The sequence below is a fragment of the Marmota flaviventris genome, chromosome 2 (assembly GCF_047511675.1).
Source record: "Marmota flaviventris isolate mMarFla1 chromosome 2, mMarFla1.hap1, whole genome shotgun sequence".
Taxonomy (NCBI): Eukaryota; Metazoa; Chordata; class Mammalia; order Rodentia; family Sciuridae; genus Marmota; species Marmota flaviventris.
In genome coordinates, this window is record NC_092499.1 from 64,216,038 (window position 1) to 64,236,430 (window position 20,393).

General features: G+C 41.0%; 1 protein-coding gene across 2 annotated transcripts in view; it reads left to right on the forward strand.

Annotated features, from left to right (window-relative positions):
• The window catches only part of Dcaf5 (DDB1 and CUL4 associated factor 5), a 100,012-nt gene extending 79,888 nt beyond the window's left edge, over nt 1–20,124 (forward strand). For both annotated transcript variants that reach the window (XM_027929396.3, XM_027929395.3), the window contains exons 8-9: nt 8,259–8,386; nt 15,459–20,124. In XM_027929396.3, coding sequence (XP_027785197.2) covers nt 8,259–8,386; nt 15,459–17,222 — 1,892 coding nt within the window. In that variant the 3' untranslated portion in view covers nt 17,223–20,124. The remainder of the gene's footprint in view (nt 1–8,258; nt 8,387–15,458) is intronic.
• The last annotated feature ends 269 nt before the right edge of the window (nt 20,125–20,393 follow it).

The following is a 20,393-nucleotide window of genomic DNA, read 5'->3' on the forward strand; positions in this document are numbered from 1 at the left end:
TTGTTTTTGTTTTTTTGTCCCATGTAATTAGATAACAAGTGTTTTTAATTGGTCACAAGTAGTTGGTTGCAAACACATGTGAAGTACATATGATGAAAGAACTCAGTAGAATTGACTTTTTTGTACAGCCAAGCAATGCTTCATATGGAGCTCTTTGAGCTTTCCTGACAGCACTGGCTGCCCCCATCTGACTTTTCTCATCTCTTAAGTGGTTACATGGTTCCAAGAAGCAGCCACTGCTCTGTGTTGTCAGTACTCTTGATTGTATTTCTCTTTGTGGTTTGAAACTTGAAGACACTGAAACTGTTCTCAGGCCTTTTGGAAATGCTAAGAGATTGTTTGGGCACCTTATGTACCAAGAAGAGGAATAGTCTTTTGCTCCTCATGACAGTAAGCTTTTGATTCTACCCATGGGATCAGGAATGAAATAGATTATTTCAATGACTACTTAAAAACCTAGCAAGTAGTAGTTTTAGCATTCTCCCTCAAGCTTTCTTCCAGAGAAAATGGTGAAGGATTTTCTTCAGTTTGCTCACTTACTGAGTGTTTTTAGACAAGACATCATGCCAAGTTATGTATGCCATCAATAAATAATCCTTCAAAGGATTTCCATTAAAACAATTTAAAAGTGAATTCCAAAGTCCATAAAAAATATAAAATTAAAGGGGGTCATATTTTGGGATGATTGATAAAGTTTTCATGGAATCAACATTTTAAAAGACCCTGAATAATAGATAAGGTTTCAGCTGCTTTATTTCTCTGATCATACTGCAGTAAAAGTGCTATAAAAGAAACATCTGAAATTGGCATCAGGAAGATAGAGACAGAGAAACACATTTGGAAATCCACATGCTAGGTAATAAAACCACAAATAAGAGGGTTTTTTTCCTACACGCTCAAATTTCATCTTTTCATTAATTCGTAGGGTATTTATTGAAAACCTATTATGTGCCAGGCACTGTTCTAGAGATTTGGGATACAGTAAAAACAAAGGAATCCTGCCATCATGGAGTTTACTGTCTAGCTAGGGAAACAGACAGTTAAAAATAGACAAAATAAATAATGTGTTTAAAAGTTGGACGTATGATGGAAAAAAGTAAAGCCAGAGTAGGGAGTATAGTAAGTGGTGTTGGAGGGGGTCAAGGGAATTTAATTTTTGCTAGGATGTTCAGTATAGGCCTCATTGAGAACGTCACATTTGAGCAGAATCATCAGAGGGAAAGAGAAAATAGTGAGCCATGCAGCAGTCTAGAGGAAGAGCATTTCAGAGATAGCCTGCATGAAAGTCCTGAATTAAGAGTGCACCTGGGGGCTGGGGATGTGGCTCAAGCGGTAGCGTGCTCGCCTGGCGTGCGTGCAGCCCGGGTTCGATCCTCAGCACCACATACAAACAAAGATGTTGTGTCCGCCGAAAACTAAAAAATAAATATTAAAATTCCCCCTCTCTCTCTGTCTCTCTCTCTCTTTCTTTAAAAAAAAAAAAGAGTGCACCTGGTCTGTTTGATAAATTATACAGAGACTGGTGTGTTGAGGCAGAGTAGAGTGTTGGCTAGGGTGAGTAATAGGAGATGGACTTCAAGGGAAGTGTGTGCAATAAGTATCCAACCATTTACTCTACTAATAGTTCCCCATTTACTTGTACTGAGTACATGGGGGAACTTAAATGGGGAACCATTAGAGAATATTGACCAGAGAAGTAACATGTTCTGACCTATTTCAAGAGGATCACTCTGGCAATTCTTGGGGATAGATGGTCGGAGTAGGGCTGCCAAGGACAGAAATGGGAAGAACACTGGGAGTCTCATAGGAGAGTGGTGGTGGCTTGCACCAACAAACTAGGGATTAGAGTCTAGATATATTTTGGAGTTAAAACCATCAGGATTTCCTGAAAGGTGTGCAATGGGTGAGGGTCAGATAGTTTGAGATGTTTCTTTAAACATCCTGATAGAGAGGTTGAATAAATAATTTGGAGATCTTATAAGAGTAAGATCTGGACTAAAGCCAGGCTTGGTGGTACACACCTGTAATCCCAGCAACTTGGAAGGCTGAGGCAGGAACATCACAAGTTCAAAGCTTGCCTTGGCAATTTAGCCAAGACCCTATCTCAAACAACAACAACAAAAATGGACAGGCTGGGCAATGTAGCTCAGTGGTAGAGCAACCCTGGGTTCAATCCCTCGAACCAAACAAACAAAATTCTGGACTGGAAATAAAAATACAAGTTTTGGTACCCTATAGGTAGTCATTTAACTAAAAGACTGGATGAGCCAGGCACGGTGGCACATACCTGTAATTCCAGCAGTTTGGGAGGCTGAGGTGGGAGAATTGTGAGTTCAAAGTCAGCTTCAGCAATGGTGAGGTACTCATCAACTCAGTGAGACCCTGTCTAAAATAAAGTACAAAATAGGGCTGGGGATGTGGCTCAGTGGTTGAGTGCCCCTGAGTTCAATCCGCATTCTCTCTCCCCTCTCCCCCCCAAAAATATGTGAATTAAAAAAAAAAAAAAAAGACTGGATGAGTTCAAACAAGTGAATGTAAGTAGTCAAGAGAAGGGGATCAAGGACAGAGCCCTAAAAATGTTCCAATATTTAGAAGTCAGAAGAAGAACAAAAAAGAAGATCAAGAAGGGGTGACCAATGAGGTACTAGGAAATGCATGAAGTTGAATCTTGTATAGGTCAAGTAAAATGAGTTAGAAAACTGAATTGATGTCCATTGTATCATTTGAATAACTATTATTAACTGATTTTTCAACTCCTATAAAATTGTACCACCTTTTATTTATTTGCTCACAGTTTTGCCTTATCAATATATTTTGCAAGATTTTCTTGATGCCCCAATGTAAAACTACCAAATATGATTCTTCCATGAAATACTGAAAATATTTCCTGCATCATAATCTGTCTCTTCTATCTGAGTATATTTTTCTATACCACTCCTAACAGTTGTTCTTCATTAATTTCCACTTAGCAATCATGTCAAGTCCATCTTATTATATATCTTACTCTTTTCTGACTAGCTTGATATGTCAGCATCTAAATCTTCCAGGATCAAGGTTATTTTCCTCCCAGTGGCACAGGAAGCTGAGGCAGGAAGATTGAGAGTTCAAAGCCAGCCTCTGCAATTTAGCAAGGCCCTAAGCAACTCAGCAAGACCCTGTCTCTAAAATATTACAAAGGGTTGGGATGTGCTCAGTGGTTAAGCACCCCTGGGTTCAATCCCCAGTACCCAAAAAAATAGAGTTTATTTTCCTCTTCACAATGGCCAGTGCTCTTCCTTGGAAATACAAATTTTATCTTCTGTTTTGATTTTTGTCTTCCATCAGCACTTTCCAATCATCTGGTTCTCTCCCTCGCTACTGCTTAATACTTTCCCTTCCATGATCTCAGGGAAGTTTTTTTTTTTCTCAATGGTTTTTCCTTCCCATTGTCACAAAGGTGTTTGTCTTAGACATCTATTAAATAATGGGTTGCTAGGAAAGGGAAAAAAAATCCAAAGACTCTGATATAAAAATCAATGGTGCTATTTTATCTAGGTCACATTTGGAATTGATTTCAGTACAAAATACTTAAGTGTCTTGTTCTATAATTCAAGTGCCATTGAGGATCACTTCCCAATATGATTGATATGTTGCTATTAAACCAAGGCCTCAAAAAATCTTGACCACATTGCTTTTAGCTTTTAAATTGAAAGTATAATCTTTCTTGGAGGACTTTGTGAAACCTATGGCATTGATAAGAAAGAAATTACTGACGTTGTCTAAAAATGGGAGTGCTGTTCTAAGAGGATAAACCTCTGGCTGAATGTGGTGAAAAAAGAATAAATAGAGAAGAAGAGAGAAATCAGGACCTTCATGCTTACCCCATTGTCTTCTCTGAGATGCTTGGGCATAGGGGTGTGTGTGTGTGTGTTTGTTTGTTTGTTTTACGGGGGATTGAACCCAGAGCACTCTACTAATGATCTACATCCCCAGCCCTTTTTTATGTTTTGAGAACAGGGTCTTACTAAGTTGTCCAGGATGCCCTAAATCTTCTTCCTCAACCTCCTGAGTCACTGGGGTTACAGGTGTGTACTACTGTGCCCAGTAACCAAAACATTTTAGAAAGGCCTTTTGTTTGGATTCTGAGCAAGGAGTTATTTGTTTCCTGGGGTCCCCTAAGGTAGCAAGCGAATTCCTCGAGCTAGAATTCTATGAGATGGCCTGCTCTCATTTTCTTCTCTGGGTTCTTGAAATAGAATAGATAAGGTGACTTATAGCCTTCCCCACCTCTCTAGCATACCTTCCAAACCATAGAAAGATGACTACATGAGAACTCCACCTTTGACTTTTGAATAAAACCTAAAGTACCAGCATGTTTTACTAAACTAGCCAGAGTAGATGGCCCTAAAAAATGACTATTATACAGAACTACATAAACAAATGACAACTAAAGAATGAGTGAGGTCCTTTTTTCCTGGATATGTGATAACCTTGAAAGAAATTTACGTAGATTGTAACAGTTCTTATGGGGGGAAAAAATTCTTAACACCTTACAATTTGACCCTGCTGCTCATCAGAGGGTCTAGCAGTAAGAACTTCAGGTTCTTACTGATATTGGCATCTTGACTTCAGCCATTTCAAATTAAAACAGAAACTCTGGTTTATCCATGTCCCCAAGGCTAATAAAAATTTATTTTCAATGATCATTGTATCTAAGCTCAATTCAATCATTTGAAACACAAGTACCAAGAAAGATACTATAGAGAACCTCTCAAGCCCATTCACTACTATGATTCTTTGTACAGAGCCTTGGTTACCTGAAACAAATGGCAGCAATAATGCTTTTTGTACCTATTTTATAGAGCCATCAATTCCTTTGCTCTGTTGACTTCATCCTCTTTTAGATTTCTTAGTACCAGTGGTACCAGTTTATGTGGGAAGGAGGAGAAAAAACAGTATTAAAATTACTCCTTAAGCCAGACACAGAGGTGTACAGCTGTAGTCATAGCTACGTGGAAGGATGAGGCAGGAAAAGCACTTGAGCCCATGAGTTTAATACCAGCCTGGGCAAGACCATGAGATCCCATTTCAAGGGGGGAAAAAAATTGCTGCCAAGAAGAAAAATGAGATGAGGTCACAGTACATAAAATAGTTTTTCCATGATCTAAATTTTTAGGCATTGATACCCTTTAATTATTCTTTAGATTTGGAAGTTAGTATGATTGTATTCCAAGTAACCTCTGACAGAAAGATCATTTTTGTCAGTCATGAGACCTTCTATCCATCTTCCTTTGGTGTTACTTATTCTAAAATTGCACTCTGCATTCAACAAGTATTTACTGTGGCCCTGTTCTACTTTAGGGCTTGTACCCAAGGTTCTAGATATGCAGGAGTAAATAAGACAGATCCAGCTATACTTGTATGGAGTATTTAGTATTGACATCCTGATGAAATGTCCTGTGGTGATACTCTATAGCTCAGAATACCATTGAATAGAATCTGAATCCCTCTGCCTTTATTTAGGATTTCAAATGAAAAACCAGTCTATTTAATAACTGCCAGAAGATTTAAAAATTATTATAAGCCTCTAAATCCAGTTCTATTCAAACCCTGTACTTCCTAAAGGCAGTTGCTATGGAAAGGAAAACGTATTAGACATTGTAGCCAAACAGAGTGTGGTTTAAATCCTGCTAGTTGTATGACTTGGGATAAATTCTTTCAGTTACTTAAATTCCTTTTTATTTTTATTTTTTTAAAGGCAATAGGATTAAACGATATTGGTATTAGGTTTAAAGTTTATTTGCTATTGCCATCCAGTGTTGGAGTAGAGGCAGGAATAGGATATCAAAAATGCAGAATATAGAGAATTCTAAGCAGGAATGATCCCTGTCAGATCAGCCTTACCTAGGAAAGGTAAGGGAATTTAAGTAACTGAAGGAATTTATCCCAAGGAGTTCCTTGGGATGCTGCGATCCCTAGACAGATGTTTTTAATTCCCATGGATCTCTCTTCTCTAATTCTCTCAAGTGTATTTTTATTTTGATAGGCCCCAGTCACCTTCCTTCCTCCCAACTACATTCAAGAAACTCTAGAAACATTCAAATTAGGGGATCCCACCATAGCAGTCTTCCTCAGTGCCAAACCTTTCTTGATCCTTTTTCTCTGTTAAAAACCCTCCAGTTTTGGCCTGGGGTTGTAGCTCAGTGGTAGAGTACTTGCCTCGAACATGTGAGGCCCTGAGTTCGATCCTCAGTACCACATAAAAATAAACATATAAAAATAAAGATGTTGTGTCCATCTACAATTTAAAAAACAAACCCTCCAGTTCTGTGTCCTAGTCAGTCTTTTTTTCCCTCTTTGTAGTTTATTAGCAAAACTGATGAAGTTGGGCTTAGACATGAATAACTTTAAATATATTTTCTATCCTGGATAATTCAAATATTAATGTAGCCAAATATGGGAAAACATTTAGTCAAAGGACAATTTGTCACTCATCAAATTGAGTAAGCACCTAGAAGTGGCTAAGTTGGCACCACCAAGAAGCAAATCAGTACAGTCTGAATTTTGCTGTCAAATTTTTGTTTATTTATTTATTTTTAAAGATATGTCTATTGCACCAGACATGGTGGCACATACCTGTAATCCCAGCAGCTCAGAAGGCTGAGGCAGGAGGATCGTGAGTTCAAAGCCAGCCTCAGCAAAAGTGAGGCACTAAGCACCCTGTCTCTAAATAAAATACAAACTAGGGCTGGGGATTTGGCTCAGTGGTTGAGTGCCCCTGAGTCCATTCCCCAGTTCCAAAAAAAAAGATAGATCTATTGCAATAAAAGGGGATCTCTTCCCTGAGGCAAAATAGAAGTCTTATTGGCAAGCCTAAAGCAAAAGACATCTCTGCAACCACATTATGTCAGGGAAAGAGACATTGTTTTACTCATTTTTCCTTAAGACATGGAAACATCAAGAACTCTTTGGAATTAATGTTTGAACAAAGTAGAGCTGGGAGTAGGATGGAGCCACACTGTGCCTAATAATACTTTGTACCCTTGTGGTGCCATGGTCTGGTAGGGGCTAATAAGGTAGTAATTGATTAAGTGAACTCTCATTTGTATGTGTCTGGATGCATCACATTTTATACCTTGGCCAGGGATGTAGTTGGCCTCCTGTGTGTGCTATGCTATTGATGATTGTGCAGAAGCAACTTTTCAGAATTTGGGTGTTTGTGTTCTATAAGTGTGATAGCACTACCAGTGGAGTTGGAACTCTGAATTATCCCAAGTTCATAAATGATGATATCTTTAACCTACTGTAAGTTCCTAGCCTCTGGTACTTTTGTAATTCACTTAAGAGGAAAGCTTTTAAGATCGTCCTTAAAATACAGCTTTCTATCTGTGGCCTGTTTAATTTAATCCATACATGATGGGAGTTTTGTTTTGTTTTGTTTTTCATTTGTTTTTTGCAGTACTAGGGATTGAACCAAGGGCCTCACTCACACTAGGCAAGTGCTCTACCACTGAGCTACATCCCCAAACCTTTTTGATTTTGAGATAGGGTTTAATAAATTTCCCAGGCTGGTCTCACACTTGTTATCCTCCTGCCTCAGCCTCCTGAGAAGCTAGAATTAAAGGACTGTACCACAATGCCTGGCTCAGACACAGTATTTTTAAGACCCACTCTCTAGTTCACTTCTTAATACTTGGACCTTGCATATTATGGAAGTGATCTAAATCTCCTTTATCTTCAGCTCTCCCTGCTATTAGGGAGATAGGGATTCTCTCCATTATTTTCCCGGTGGGCTATTTTCTTATTTTCATTTTTCCTGTCTTCACCATATATTGAGGGCAAATTAATCTAAGATGCCATTTGTACATTAAGTCCTGCCTGTCCCTGCCTCAGCAGCCTAAATATTCACAAGCAGTTCAGTTCTCATTTTGTTCAGTTGGCCTTTTCTAAGGTAATACTTTATTCCAACTTGGGGATCAAAAACTTGAGGAATATTTTAACTGGCTTTGGTTTTATTGACAATGGAATTGCAGTGGGTGGGCGTGGGCAATGCTTACAAGCTAAATAAAGGCTCTTGGTAAGAGCACATATGTTGAGGGGTGCTTTAGCCCTCTTTCCATAGCAACTTTATCTGTAAGTTTAAGCATCTTCCTGGTGGCATAGTTAACAACAACAATAAAAATCTCTGCTCCTGTACAGAGCTGTTTGTCAGCCATTACTGGAACATATTTACTTTGATCCATCTCATTGTTTGTTTTTGTTTTCTTCTGTCTTTCCAGGTGGCATTGGCAGGGTGGTCAATGGAGCCTTCATGGTGCTGAAAGGGCATCGTTCTATTGTTAACCAGGTCCGATTTAATCCCCACACCTACATGATCTGCTCTTCTGGTGTAGAAAAGATTATCAAGGTGAGATCCTTCCCCTTCTGTCCTTTTGAAGAAATTAAAGATCTATAAAAATTCTCAATTTGACATATTATAAAATATTGGAAAGTTTATATTAAAAATCCTCCTTTCAGTACTAAACAATGCACAAGTAACCTGGGCTGTTTCATTCCTGGCATGAAAACTTTTGGATATTAGAGAGACCAACAATATCCTAAGAATGTGATCACTAGGACTGATTATTTGTGAAATCCTTGTGTGTGTGTGTGAGAGAGAGAGAGAGTGTTGTGTGTGTGTGTGAGAGAGAGAGAGAGAAAGTGTGTGTGTGTGTGTGTGTGTATATGAAGATTTGGGTGTGAGTGTTTTGAATATTCAGGCGACTTAAATCTACAAAGCCAGACTTTAAAAAGTTGTTTAGAATATTATGTAACTTTTCAATATTCAGCTTTATTGTAGGAAAATGAAATAGTTTTACTTTTGTTTTGTTTTTTTTCAGATGACAGCTACCTAAAATAAAATGCTAGAAGTTTGAGATTAGCTTTAAATAAATGCAACTCCTCCTTTAAAAAAAACTCCTCCATTCAGAACTATTTGTAATATGTGTATTAAGAAATCAATATAGGGCCAGGCGCGGTGGCACACACCCGTAATGCCAGCAGCTTGGGAGGCAAAGACAAGAGAATCATGAACTCAAAGCCAGCCTTAGCAATGACAAGGCACTAAGCAAGTCGGTGAGACCCTGTCTCTAAATAAAATATAAAATAGGGCTGGGGATGTGGCTCAGTGGTCGAGTGCCCCTGAGTTCAATCCCCAGTACCAAAAAAAAAAAAAAAAGAAAGAAAGAAACCAATATAGTTTATATGCATCTATTTTTTATTAGAAATATCTGTGCCTATGCATGTATATAATTCCAAAAAAAAGTGTAAGATGGCTTTTCTATCTCATTTTGGTGAAAGACCACAGACTAGTGAGAAGAATTTATTCACTGTATGTGAATAAATTTCTACATTTTACATATATATGGACTTACATTGTAGATATATGCATATAGATATGTTCCCTGTTCTCTTTGCATGTACATATAGCTAACTGTTTTTCAAACATGGCTGTTTTTAGGAGACCAAACAGTTCTCAGCCTGGCATTAATGACCTCATAGACATCTCTAGACTTCCCAGAGCTGCTGATCCAAAGATCCCTAGCTTCCCTGTGGCTTGGATGACTCAAGAACCGTTTTTAAAACTAGTCACTAGGCTTTGAAACAAATGGTATCTTTTAGACACTACCTTGTATGCTGTTAGCATTTCCAGTGGTCTTTGAATATTTTCTTTTGGAGGATAGGGACTGAGGATTGATCCTAGGAGTGCTCTGCCAGCAAGTTCTATCCCCAGCCCTTTTTTATTTTTTGAAACAGGATCTGGCTAAGTTGCCAAGGCTGGTCTCAAACTTGGGATTTTTCCTACCTCAGCCTCCCTTTGATTTTGAATTCTGCTTCTCCAACCTTACCTGGGCGGTTAGGAGAGCCACTATCCCTTAAGTGATTGTCAGAACCAAGATAAGTTGTCTCTGGATACAGCAAAAAACACTATTGTATGTGGTTGTGATTGAGGCTACTTGTGTGTAAATACTAAACACATCAATTGCACATCAGCTGAATGAATATTTTTAATCTCCACAACAGAGGAACCCAGCCTGGCCTATGTCCACAAAAGGATAGCCCACTGCCCATCACTCACATTCCAGTTGCTAGTGACCCTTTTTCCACATCTGAGGAAATGAGGGTTCAGGGAAAAAGAAATTTTTGAGAACCCTGTAAAATAACTTGAGTTAAATTAGGATAGATAATACTCCTCCCAAAATTTAAAGTTTTTGAATTTTTTTCTTAAAATGATTTTGAAATGTGAGAAAGGTTTCAGAGAAAAAGTAAAAACTGGTTTGTGGTGATTTAGTAAATTTCCAACTATCTGGAATTAAATCAAGTTGTACTTGATGGCAAGAGACAGCTATCAGAAATATTATATTGGTGTGTGGGTCAATATTTTTATTAGCTCTTAGTCCAACCTTCTCTTCATAGGCTTTGTTAGTCCTGGGAATTAGGGCTGACTTTATTGGCTGTAATTGTTTCCCCAGAGAGATAGAGTGAGTCTTTTAGGTCATTTCTCCCAATTTTTTCTTTTTACAGGTGATGAAACTTAAATTATGAATTTAACTGTCTGAGGTCACACAGATAATTAGTAATAAAGCTATGATAGAGCCTGTCCTTTGTTCCACCACATTCTCCATGCTAGGAGAAGGCAGCAGACAGCCTGATTTGATCATCTCAATATTCCTTCATTTGGGCTGTCATTGAAATGGCCCTGCCCCTTACATTGCTTTCCCCTCTCCTTTGGCCTATGACTAATCGGTTGGCTCTGTAATGTCTTCTCTAGGCCTGTTGAAGTCATTCTTTCTTTCAGAGAGCTCTGTGCTTGGGCATCTCTTTTAGAAGAGAATTCCTGTTTGGCCGCGTACTCTGGGATGCTTCTGTGCTAAGTCTCCCCAGTTATTGTTTAGTCAATTGAAGTCCTTACCCTAAAGGTCATAGGTTGGAGACTAGCCAAGTTCTCAAGAAAGAGAAGAAAATGTTTTCTCTGTGAGGTTATCCAGACTGAGCTATGGAGCTCACTGCTTCCAGGTTCCCATAGGAACCAGGAGTTGTTTAGCCGTTTGAAACCTTAAGTATGCACAGATGACCACAGTGAGACTGAAAGCTGAAAGCTCTGGAGTGCTCAGCTTTGCTCTCTCACAAGTGTCTTCCCCATTCACCATCTGGTTGGGAATGGTGTGATGGTAAAAGCATTGCAGGAGGGGAGGTGAGAAGGAGGAGGATGAGACACCTAGTACAGTGCTGCAGCTACTGCCTTTGCTGATGCCTACATCACTCTGAAAAGTGCCAGTGAGTCTCAGCACTTGGATCAGTCTCCCTCTGTAAAGTGAGGACTTGAGACACCCAGGAGTGCCTTGGGAATGACCTGTGCATGACAATTTCTATTTTAATAAATAGAAATTTCGTAAATAGACCCACTTCTGAGAGAGTCAAAAGGCTCAAAGAGTTCTCACCTACCGTGTTCTAGTCCAGCCTGAGACTTGCTTTTCTCTTTCCACGCTACCTTCTCCTTGCCCTTATCCTTTGCTGCTACCTTTTTTTTTTAAAATACATTTATTTTATTTTTATGTGGTACAGAGAATCGAACCCAGGGCCTCACATGTGCTAGGCAAGCGCTGTACCGCTGAACCTCAATTCCAGCCCCTGCTGCTACCTTTTTAGCCTAGAGAAGAATCTCTTTCATCAGGGCCCATGTGTTCTCACCCATAATAGGCCTTCTGCCACTGAATGCCCACACAAGCCTAATGAGGAGGTTCATTTTATGGTTAAACATGTGAAGGAATGAGGCAAATCCTGGCTTTCTTCCCACCCCCCTCAAAGCTCAATATTCATTATTCATCCCATATTTGTGATGTACCTACAGTGAGCCATTTGTGCTAGGCCTTGTGGGGAACATAAAATGGTAACACAGATCTCCCTAGGAATTGATGACCCAGTAGAAAAGTCAAAAAAGACAATGGGAAATGCAGTGTGTGCACAGGACAATATAAACAAAGTTTTGTGAGAGAGAGAAGAGATTTTTCTCATCTGGGGCAATCTCCGGACAGGTTAATATTTGAGCTAATTTTGAAGAATAAATTAAAGACCTCAAAAGGAAAGAGAGGAGCAATATGGGAAGAACATTCCAAGAAAGGGCTTGGATATTTATTTATTTTCCAACAAATATTTATTTATCAACTACTATGCATTGTATTTATGAATAAATTATTGCATTGAGCCAAAGTAAAGAGGACCAGAAGAAGGTGGGTCTAGGAGATAAGGCCACGAAGGCAGACTGTGGACAGGCCCAGACAGTGTTGGAAGCCACATTGAGTGTGATAAGCCCTTGAATAACAATTTAGGACCTTATCTTTACATTTCCTTGGTTGTAGACAAATTCTAAATTCAGTGTAACCACTCAAGGAGAATAAAGGGCTTTAAGTTGCTTCTTCCATGTCGTGGTCACTCAGTAGCTCACTTGCCACTTAATTGATTTTTATTTGGATGATATGTGAATAAGAATTGAGCTTCATCCTTTTCCTCAGCAGCTCTTGAAATAAACTCTTCACAAGGCTTAGAGAACAAGTTGTCATTCTTCCTTTTCTCAGAGTGTTGCCCCACAAAGAGGCATACCTAGCCGCCTAGCCACATTTAATAGACAACAGGAAGTTGTTTTTTTCATTGCCTTATTTCTAAGTTATTGACTTTCAGGATAAAGAAATGAACAATTTCACAAATGATTGAAATTGATGTTTTAAGGATGAAGACCAAGATCATAGGGACAGTCAATATTTTTGATGTACAAAACTCTGTCTGGGGGTGGGTCTAAATTTTTGTGGTTGCGGTATTCAATCACCAAATGAAAGAAGAAGAAGCATGTCTGTTGGTGCTTGAGTATAGGTTATGCATTTCATCATTCTTATTTCTACAGATGAGAAATAGAGGCTTTCAAGACTGAAATCATTTGCTCAGGGTTATGAGAAGTGGTGGGGCTAAGGTTCCTGCTCATCCTGTAGCTCTGTAACTTCCTTGTTGAAGTCTGGCTGTTTTGTTTTACTCTGGATCAGGATTAGATGAAAATCCATATGATTCCCTGGTTAGGTGAGGGATCTGAGCCTTCCTCAGGATCACCAGCTGGCTCTTACCTCTTGATCCTGTTTTGTTCCATTACCATAGACTTCAGGAATGGACTGTCTGCCTCCGTTGAATACGTTCCAGGGCCCAAACAAAAGCCAATTTTCAGTGTTGTGATTTTCATTCCTGAAGTGAAAACATTGGGATGGGAGACTGGGTAGATTGGAACCTTAAAACGGTTTGCAAAGTAGTTAGGCCAACATCTCACTATTATTATTTTGCACTACTGGTAACAAATTCAGAGTTTCTTTGAAAGACAAATAGATTTCTCTTCATATTAGGGAACATGGTTGATAACATTTTACCTTTTTTTTTTTAATTGGGGTTTGAACCCAGGAGTGCTTAACCACTGAACCACATCCCCAACCCTTTTTTATTTATTTAAATTTATTTATTTATTTATTTGTACTGGGGATTGAACTTCAGGGAGCACTCGACCACTGAACCACATCCTCAGCCCTATTTTATACTGTATTTAGAAGCAAGGTCTCACTGAGTTGCTTAGGGCCTCTCTTTTTGCTGAGGCTGGCTTTGAACTCACGATCCTCCTGCTTCAGCCTCCCAAGCTGTTGGGATTACAGGTGTGTACCATCCTTCCTGGCACCCTTTTAATTTTTTTATTTCGGGACAGGGTCTCTCTAAGTTGCTTCAGGCTTCAATAAATTGCTGAGGCTGGCATTGAACTTGCTATCTTCCTGCCTTAGCCTTCGAGTCACAGGGATATCAGGCATGTACTATTATGGCTCATTTTGCCATTTGTAAATTGTGGAGATGAGAGACTTAGCTCAAAATTAATAATAAGATTCACCTTGGGAGGCTGAGGAAGGAGGATGGCAAGTTCAAAGCCAGCCTCAGCAAAAATGAGGCACTAAGCAACTCAATGAGACCCTGCCTCTGAATAAAATACAAAATAGCACTGGGGATGTGGCTCAGTGGTTGAGTGTCCCTGAGTTCAATCCCTGGTACCAAAAAAACAAAAAAATAAGACCCAAAAAACATCCTAAGAAGTTGACCTTTTGGATCCCTCTGCTTCCTTTCTAAGCCACTAAACTTTTAGTCCCTTAAGTACTTTTCTACAGAGATAGTCATCTATAGCTTGAGCCTTATGCTAGATGTCATATCTAAATGTTTCCCAAGAGTGGGTCTTTCAGAGTCAATCTTGTAGTTATTCTTCGGGAGATTCTTGGACACTCACGTTTAAGAATAAGTGCCTTAAAACTCCTGGTGAGATTATGAATCCAGAGAGGGGAAGATACCTGGGAAGAGGAATTGTGGACAGTGAATAAAACTGAAGGAAGAACTAATCTGATTTGGAAATTGGTGGGGAGAAGCTATTCTAGAAGGTTTCTTCAGTGTCCTGTGAAATGAGAATACTCCAAAGAAACACCAGCTCCCAGGAATTGCCAAGTAAAGCACAACAGGAATTAGCCCCATAAAGTTCCCACAAGAAGGTGGATTTGTCTTCTGATAGCTTTAGGGCAAGAAAACTTTTGTCTTGATAGCAGATGGGGAATGAGAGACCACTGTTCTCTGGGTTGGATGCCATCTAAAGATAGACACCAGCCTGTCAGGCAAGAAAATCGCCTGGAATTTCATTGAGTTGCCATGGCTACATGCTGATGTAACTGAGCTTCTCTGTGCTGTTTTGTGGACCAGTCTGGGAGTCAGGTGGAGCTAATCCTTCTCTTTTGCAGTGACAGCTTAATTACCTTGAACTTGATTTTTGCATAATTTATCCAGGATGTAAAGTTGAGCCTTTGAATCAGACAGCCCTGAGTTGGAATCCTAGTTCTGCCATCTTTTAACAATGAGCCCATGTCCCTGACGGCAGAGTGGGAAGTGTTAAGGGATAGGGCTGCAGTAACCTCTATTCTTGCAGCTAACAGAATAACTGGGGAGAAAGCCAGTAGCTCCCTGGTTAAGAGAACCCAGTTTCCTGGGAAACTGATGCCTGCATGTCCGAGAAGGAGCTATAGTGTTAGAGTTGGCTATTCTTATCAATCACCAGTAAGCAATTCCCATTAGCTAAAAATTAGAAATGTTCAAGACTGGGCATGGTGTCACACACTTACAGTCCCAGCTACTAGGGAGGCTGATGTGGGAGAATTGTGAGTTTGAGGCCAGTCTGAGCCAACATAATGAGACCCCATCTCAATAAAATGGAAATGTTGCAGTTGAGAAGTGGAATTGTAGGCTGAAATAGTAACTGTCACAGAATTTCTGACTGCTGGTTTTATTTTCACTTTAGAAAAGTGGTCTCTCTGTACTCAGCTTCAACCTGCTGAAAGTTTTTAACACTTTGGCCAATCTTTAAGATATCTTGTTTTTCATCTATGTAGATCTGGAGCCCATACAAGCAGCCAGGATGCACCGGAGACCTGGACGGCCGAATTGAGGACGATTCCCGCTGCCTCTACACCCACGAAGAGTACATTAGCCTTGTGCTGAACAGCGGAAGTGGCCTGTCGCATGACTATGCCAACCAGTCGGTCCAAGAAGACCCCCGGATGATGGCTTTCTTTGACTCTCTGGTACGCCGAGAGATTGAGGGCTGGAGCTCTGATTCAGACAGTGACCTCAGTGAAAGTACCATCCTTCAGCTACACGCAGGGGTCAGCGAGCGCTCAGGCTATACTGACTCTGAGTCTTCAGCCTCACTGCCCCACTCCCCACCTCCCACAATAGATGAGTCTGCTGACAATGCCTTCCATCTGGGGCCCCTGCGAGTCACCACTACAAATGCAGTGACATCAACCCCACCAACACCCACGTGTGAGGATGCAGCCTCTCGCCAACAGCGCCTGTCTGCTCTGCGTCGCTACCAGGACAAGCGCCTCCTGGCCCTGTCCAATGAGTCCGATTCTGAAGAGAATGCCTGTGAGGTTGAACTAGACACAGACCTCTTCCCCCGACCACGGTCACCTAGCCCTGAAGAGGAATCCAGCAGTTCCAGCAGTTCCAGCAGCTCAGAGGATGAGGAGGAGCTGAATGAACGCCGAGCCTCCACCCGACAGCGAAATGCCATGCGGAGGCGACAGAAGATACCCAGAGAAGAGAGGCCCAGTGCCCCAGCCAAGCCCACCAACACCTACATTGGAGAAGACAACTATGATTACCCCCAGATCAAAGTGGATGACCTTTCCTCTTCCCCTACCTCCTCCCCTGAGCGGAGCACTTCCACTCTGGAGATTCAGCCAAGCCGGGCATCACCAACTTCTGACATAGAATCAGTTGAGCGAAAAATTTATAAAGCTTACAAATGGCTCCGCTACTCCTATATCTCCTACTCAAATAACAAAGATGGAGAGACTTCCCTGGTGACAGGAGAGGCAGATGAAGGGAGAGCGGGAACCAGCCACAAAGACAGCCCAGCACCTTCTTCCAGTAAGGAAATCTGCCTAAACACAACCATGGTCACGAGGAACCAGGACCTGCCACCTGAAGGCTGCAGTAAGGATGCTTTTAAAGAAGGGACTTCCACTAGAAATCCCAGCAGTGGCCCAGGCCATGAGCACAGCAGCCAACCTTGGACCGAGGCACCAGAGGGTTCCTCTCAGGATGGTAACAATGGTGGCTCTGTAGAACACTCATTTGAAACCAAGAAGCTCAATGGAAAGGCCCTGAGCAAGGCCCTGAGCAGCCGGGCTGAGGAACCACCCTCTCCTCCTATGCCCAAGACATCGGGCTCCATTCTCAACAGCGGGTCTGGAAACTGTCCGAGGACCCAGTCTGATGACAGTGAGGAAAGGAGCCTTGAAACCATCTGTGCCAATCACAACAATGGACGCTTGCACCCCCGGCCCCCTCACCCCCACAACAATGGGCAGAACTTTGGGGAGCTAGAGGTGGTGGCCTACTCTTCCCCAGGACATTCAGACACTGACCATGATAACTCATCCCTGACAGGGACACTCCTACACAAAGATTGTTGTGGGTCTGAAATGACCTGTGAGACTCCTAATGCTGGAACAAGAGAGGAGCCCACTGACACCACAGACAGCAGCAGGGCTGTTCATGGCCACAGTGGCTTCAAAAGGCACCGAGTCGAATTGGAAGACACAGATTCAGAGAATTGCTCCTCAGAGAAGAAATTTAAAACATGATAAATATAAAGGGAAAAAAAGCTACAAAAAGTAGCCTTACAAAAAAAAATTAAAAATTCTTGTTTAGTGAACACAGAGGAAAGGGAAAAAAGTATTAAAGGCACATAAAACCAGGGCCTGAAATTTCATTTCTGCTGCTGCTCCCTTCTATTCAACATTCAACAATGGGTCTGAATGTCTAACTGGCCATAGGCTTGTGCTGTGTAAAGAAAAGGGGGAAAATCCAAGTTATTCCTTTTCTAGTGAGATGTGAGCATAGTGTACTTGTGCAAGGTTCTGTGAAAGTGAATCCTTGTTGGGATGTTTGACTTTGTGTGTGTGTGTGCACTGGCGTGTGTGAGCTCATTGTCTCATGAGACCTTTCTTTTAGTTGTCCATCAACAAGGACCTAGGAGTCTATAGTTTTTGCCATCTCACCCTGTTCACGTGTCATAGGTGTTCTGGTCTCAACGAGGAGCACCTGTTCAATCAGATTGTGCTGCCAGTGAGTTGTAGACTTGAGCTGAGAGCATGGAGAGGAGAGTGAAACAGGCCTGCAGCCCATGGACTGTGCTGGAAAGGAAAGCATGGTTCCTTTCTTAAAAAGAAATATTCCATGTTTTCTCTGAGTAACACTTCTTCATTGAGCATTTAATGTGGACATACTAAAAGTGGAACATTTTTAATGCTAATGGAGGTTAGCACTTACTATCTGATTCAAGAGCCTATAGATCCCTGATAAATTTCTCTGTTTGCAAATCGAGTGATGCTGCAATATGTACTGTATGGAGGCCATAAAATATGACTAGTTGTGGATAATACATTAACCAGTTAGGTGCTAGTTCCTAAAAGGCACTCAAAAGGCCAGCAGGTGCTTCCTTGCCTCCATGTGATGGAGTTTAGACATATTGAAGGAAGGAGAAGAGACAGCTCTCAAGAGCTTTGTGCTCAAACTACTAAGGTGGATGTTAGAGGTGTGTAAATGAAGCAGTGTAGTGAAGAGCAGAATGTGCTACTATGTTCTTTTAATTCAACCCAAAACTATTCATCAGAATTGGTGGGACTGGCATTTTCCCCCAGGCTTGCCCTTGACAAAGACTATGACGTTCTGACTGAACGTCACAGTGCAGCAGGCATCTCAAGCTGACAGATTCAGCAGGACCATCGGGAGGCAGAGGGTATAGGCAGAGGAGTCACTGGTTTGACAACTGGCTTCTGGAAGAGACTGAGTTCCATGGAGGCAGATAATGGTTGAGAGAGGAAAAGTCCAAGAGATTTTCAGCCTTGTGGTGTTACAGTCACTCAGTTATCAAGGTAGGCTGTGTGAGACAGGAAGACCTAGGAATGACCAAATGTCTTGTTAGCATATGTGTCACACATGGAGGGCAGAATGCTGGCAAGAAATGAGGGAGAGAGAAGAGTTTAACGTTCTTGAGCACTGAGGTGCTAGACACCTAGGAGCCAGCTGGGATTATCATAAGGACCTAACTGGAGACTACTGTGGCCTCACTGACCCAGCATTCCTCTTAGACGAGGACCTGTCCTGATGGAACTAGGACCAAAGGGAGGCCACCTGAAGACTTGGATGAAATCAGGCTCTTGGGGAGATGGTTCTTCAGAAAAGGAAAGTGGTTGGCAAGTCGAGAGGAGATGACATGTCACTAAACTTCGCAGAAGGGCGGACGTGCCTAATATATGTGTGATGTGACTGGGGTCCACACTAGCACTGTTTAAGGTGAGGGAGGTGGAGCAGGAGCAGAGTGAGGATGCATCCAATTCAACAACTGGACTTTTACTGGGGGAGCAGGACAGCGATTCTGTAACCAACATTAGAATTACTTTGGATTTGTAATCAAAATGGTTCTATGATTTGTCTTTGACTATTCACAGATAATTGTAAATTCTGGTTTTATAAGCCCAAGTCATTTTACATTTGCTTTTCCAAAATGTATTAAATTGAAAATTTTTAATCCTTTATATACAAAAAAAGATAACCACTCACTGTGTGTTTCTCTTCCCCTTCTTAGCACACCCAGCCCTTATGTTTTGTTTGATTTTTAATCTACTCACCAGGTAGCCTCTTCTGGCTTCTATAAAGACAATCCACATATCCTCCTGGAGAAAAAGAAGTAAAATTCCCTTGGGAACTAGCTATTGGTAGTTATAGTTGCCAAAAGCAGAGCTTGGTCTTTCTTATTAAAAGCCTTTATTTCACTTGATTACTCAGAAGAAAAGTCAAAATTCATTTTGATTAATGTTAGAAGCCAAGAAAAATCATTGTTAGAAGGATGACTTCCATCCTTGGGAAAGACATCCCAGCATTACAGATTCAGCTGAGACATACAGGCCCCCATGACATACCCACTGGAGCAGGCTGAGAAATGGATGTTTCTGTGGCCACTCCATCCTCACTTCCAGGGATCTTGTATGTGTGGCTGTGGTCCTAGAAACCAGGCAGGAACTACTTCTCAGTTCTCTTTGCTTAAACTGTTGTAGAATTGAGGCTCCAAATTTAGAGGTGCATTTAATCCCCAAATTCTTCCACAATGGTATTTTTACTAGCAGAGCAGATAGCACTGATTAGATTAAGAACTATTTGAAAGTACCTCTTGGGTTTTTTCCTGCATCTTGTACATAAAGTTTTAAGTAGCAGGTCTAAATATGTAATACTGTGTCTCTCCACTGTTTCCCATCTGGTTTTGTAAATGATTCTTGAGGACAGTAGGTAAATGGTTAAATGAGTTGTTGGCTTGGGGCAAATGAAGTTTGCAACTGTGCTTGACTTAATGAGCTGAGAGTCTCCTGTTGTCTGTCCAGGTGCCTTCCTCTGCTGAAGCCTTACCTCCTCACAGCCCTGCCTCTTTTCACCCAGCAACGTTAACTCTTCTCTTGTGTATATGCAAATAAACCTGTTATTCACTTCTCTTGTCTTCCTCTTCTCTTCCTGGGAAGACTTGGTTGCCTAGACACCCCTCTTCCTTTAATTCTTGTTTTAATTTTTGCCCAGTTGGAAATTTGATCCAATGCCTTGCTGAAGACTAAAAGACAAACTCTACATTCATGACAATGGTCATTGTCAATTCTAAGTATTGGGACAAAGGTCACATCTGAAAAGAAAATGTAGGATAGGAAGGTGGGTATCTATTTGATTTCCTTTACCATGCTAACCAGAACTCAGGATGGTGAAATCCA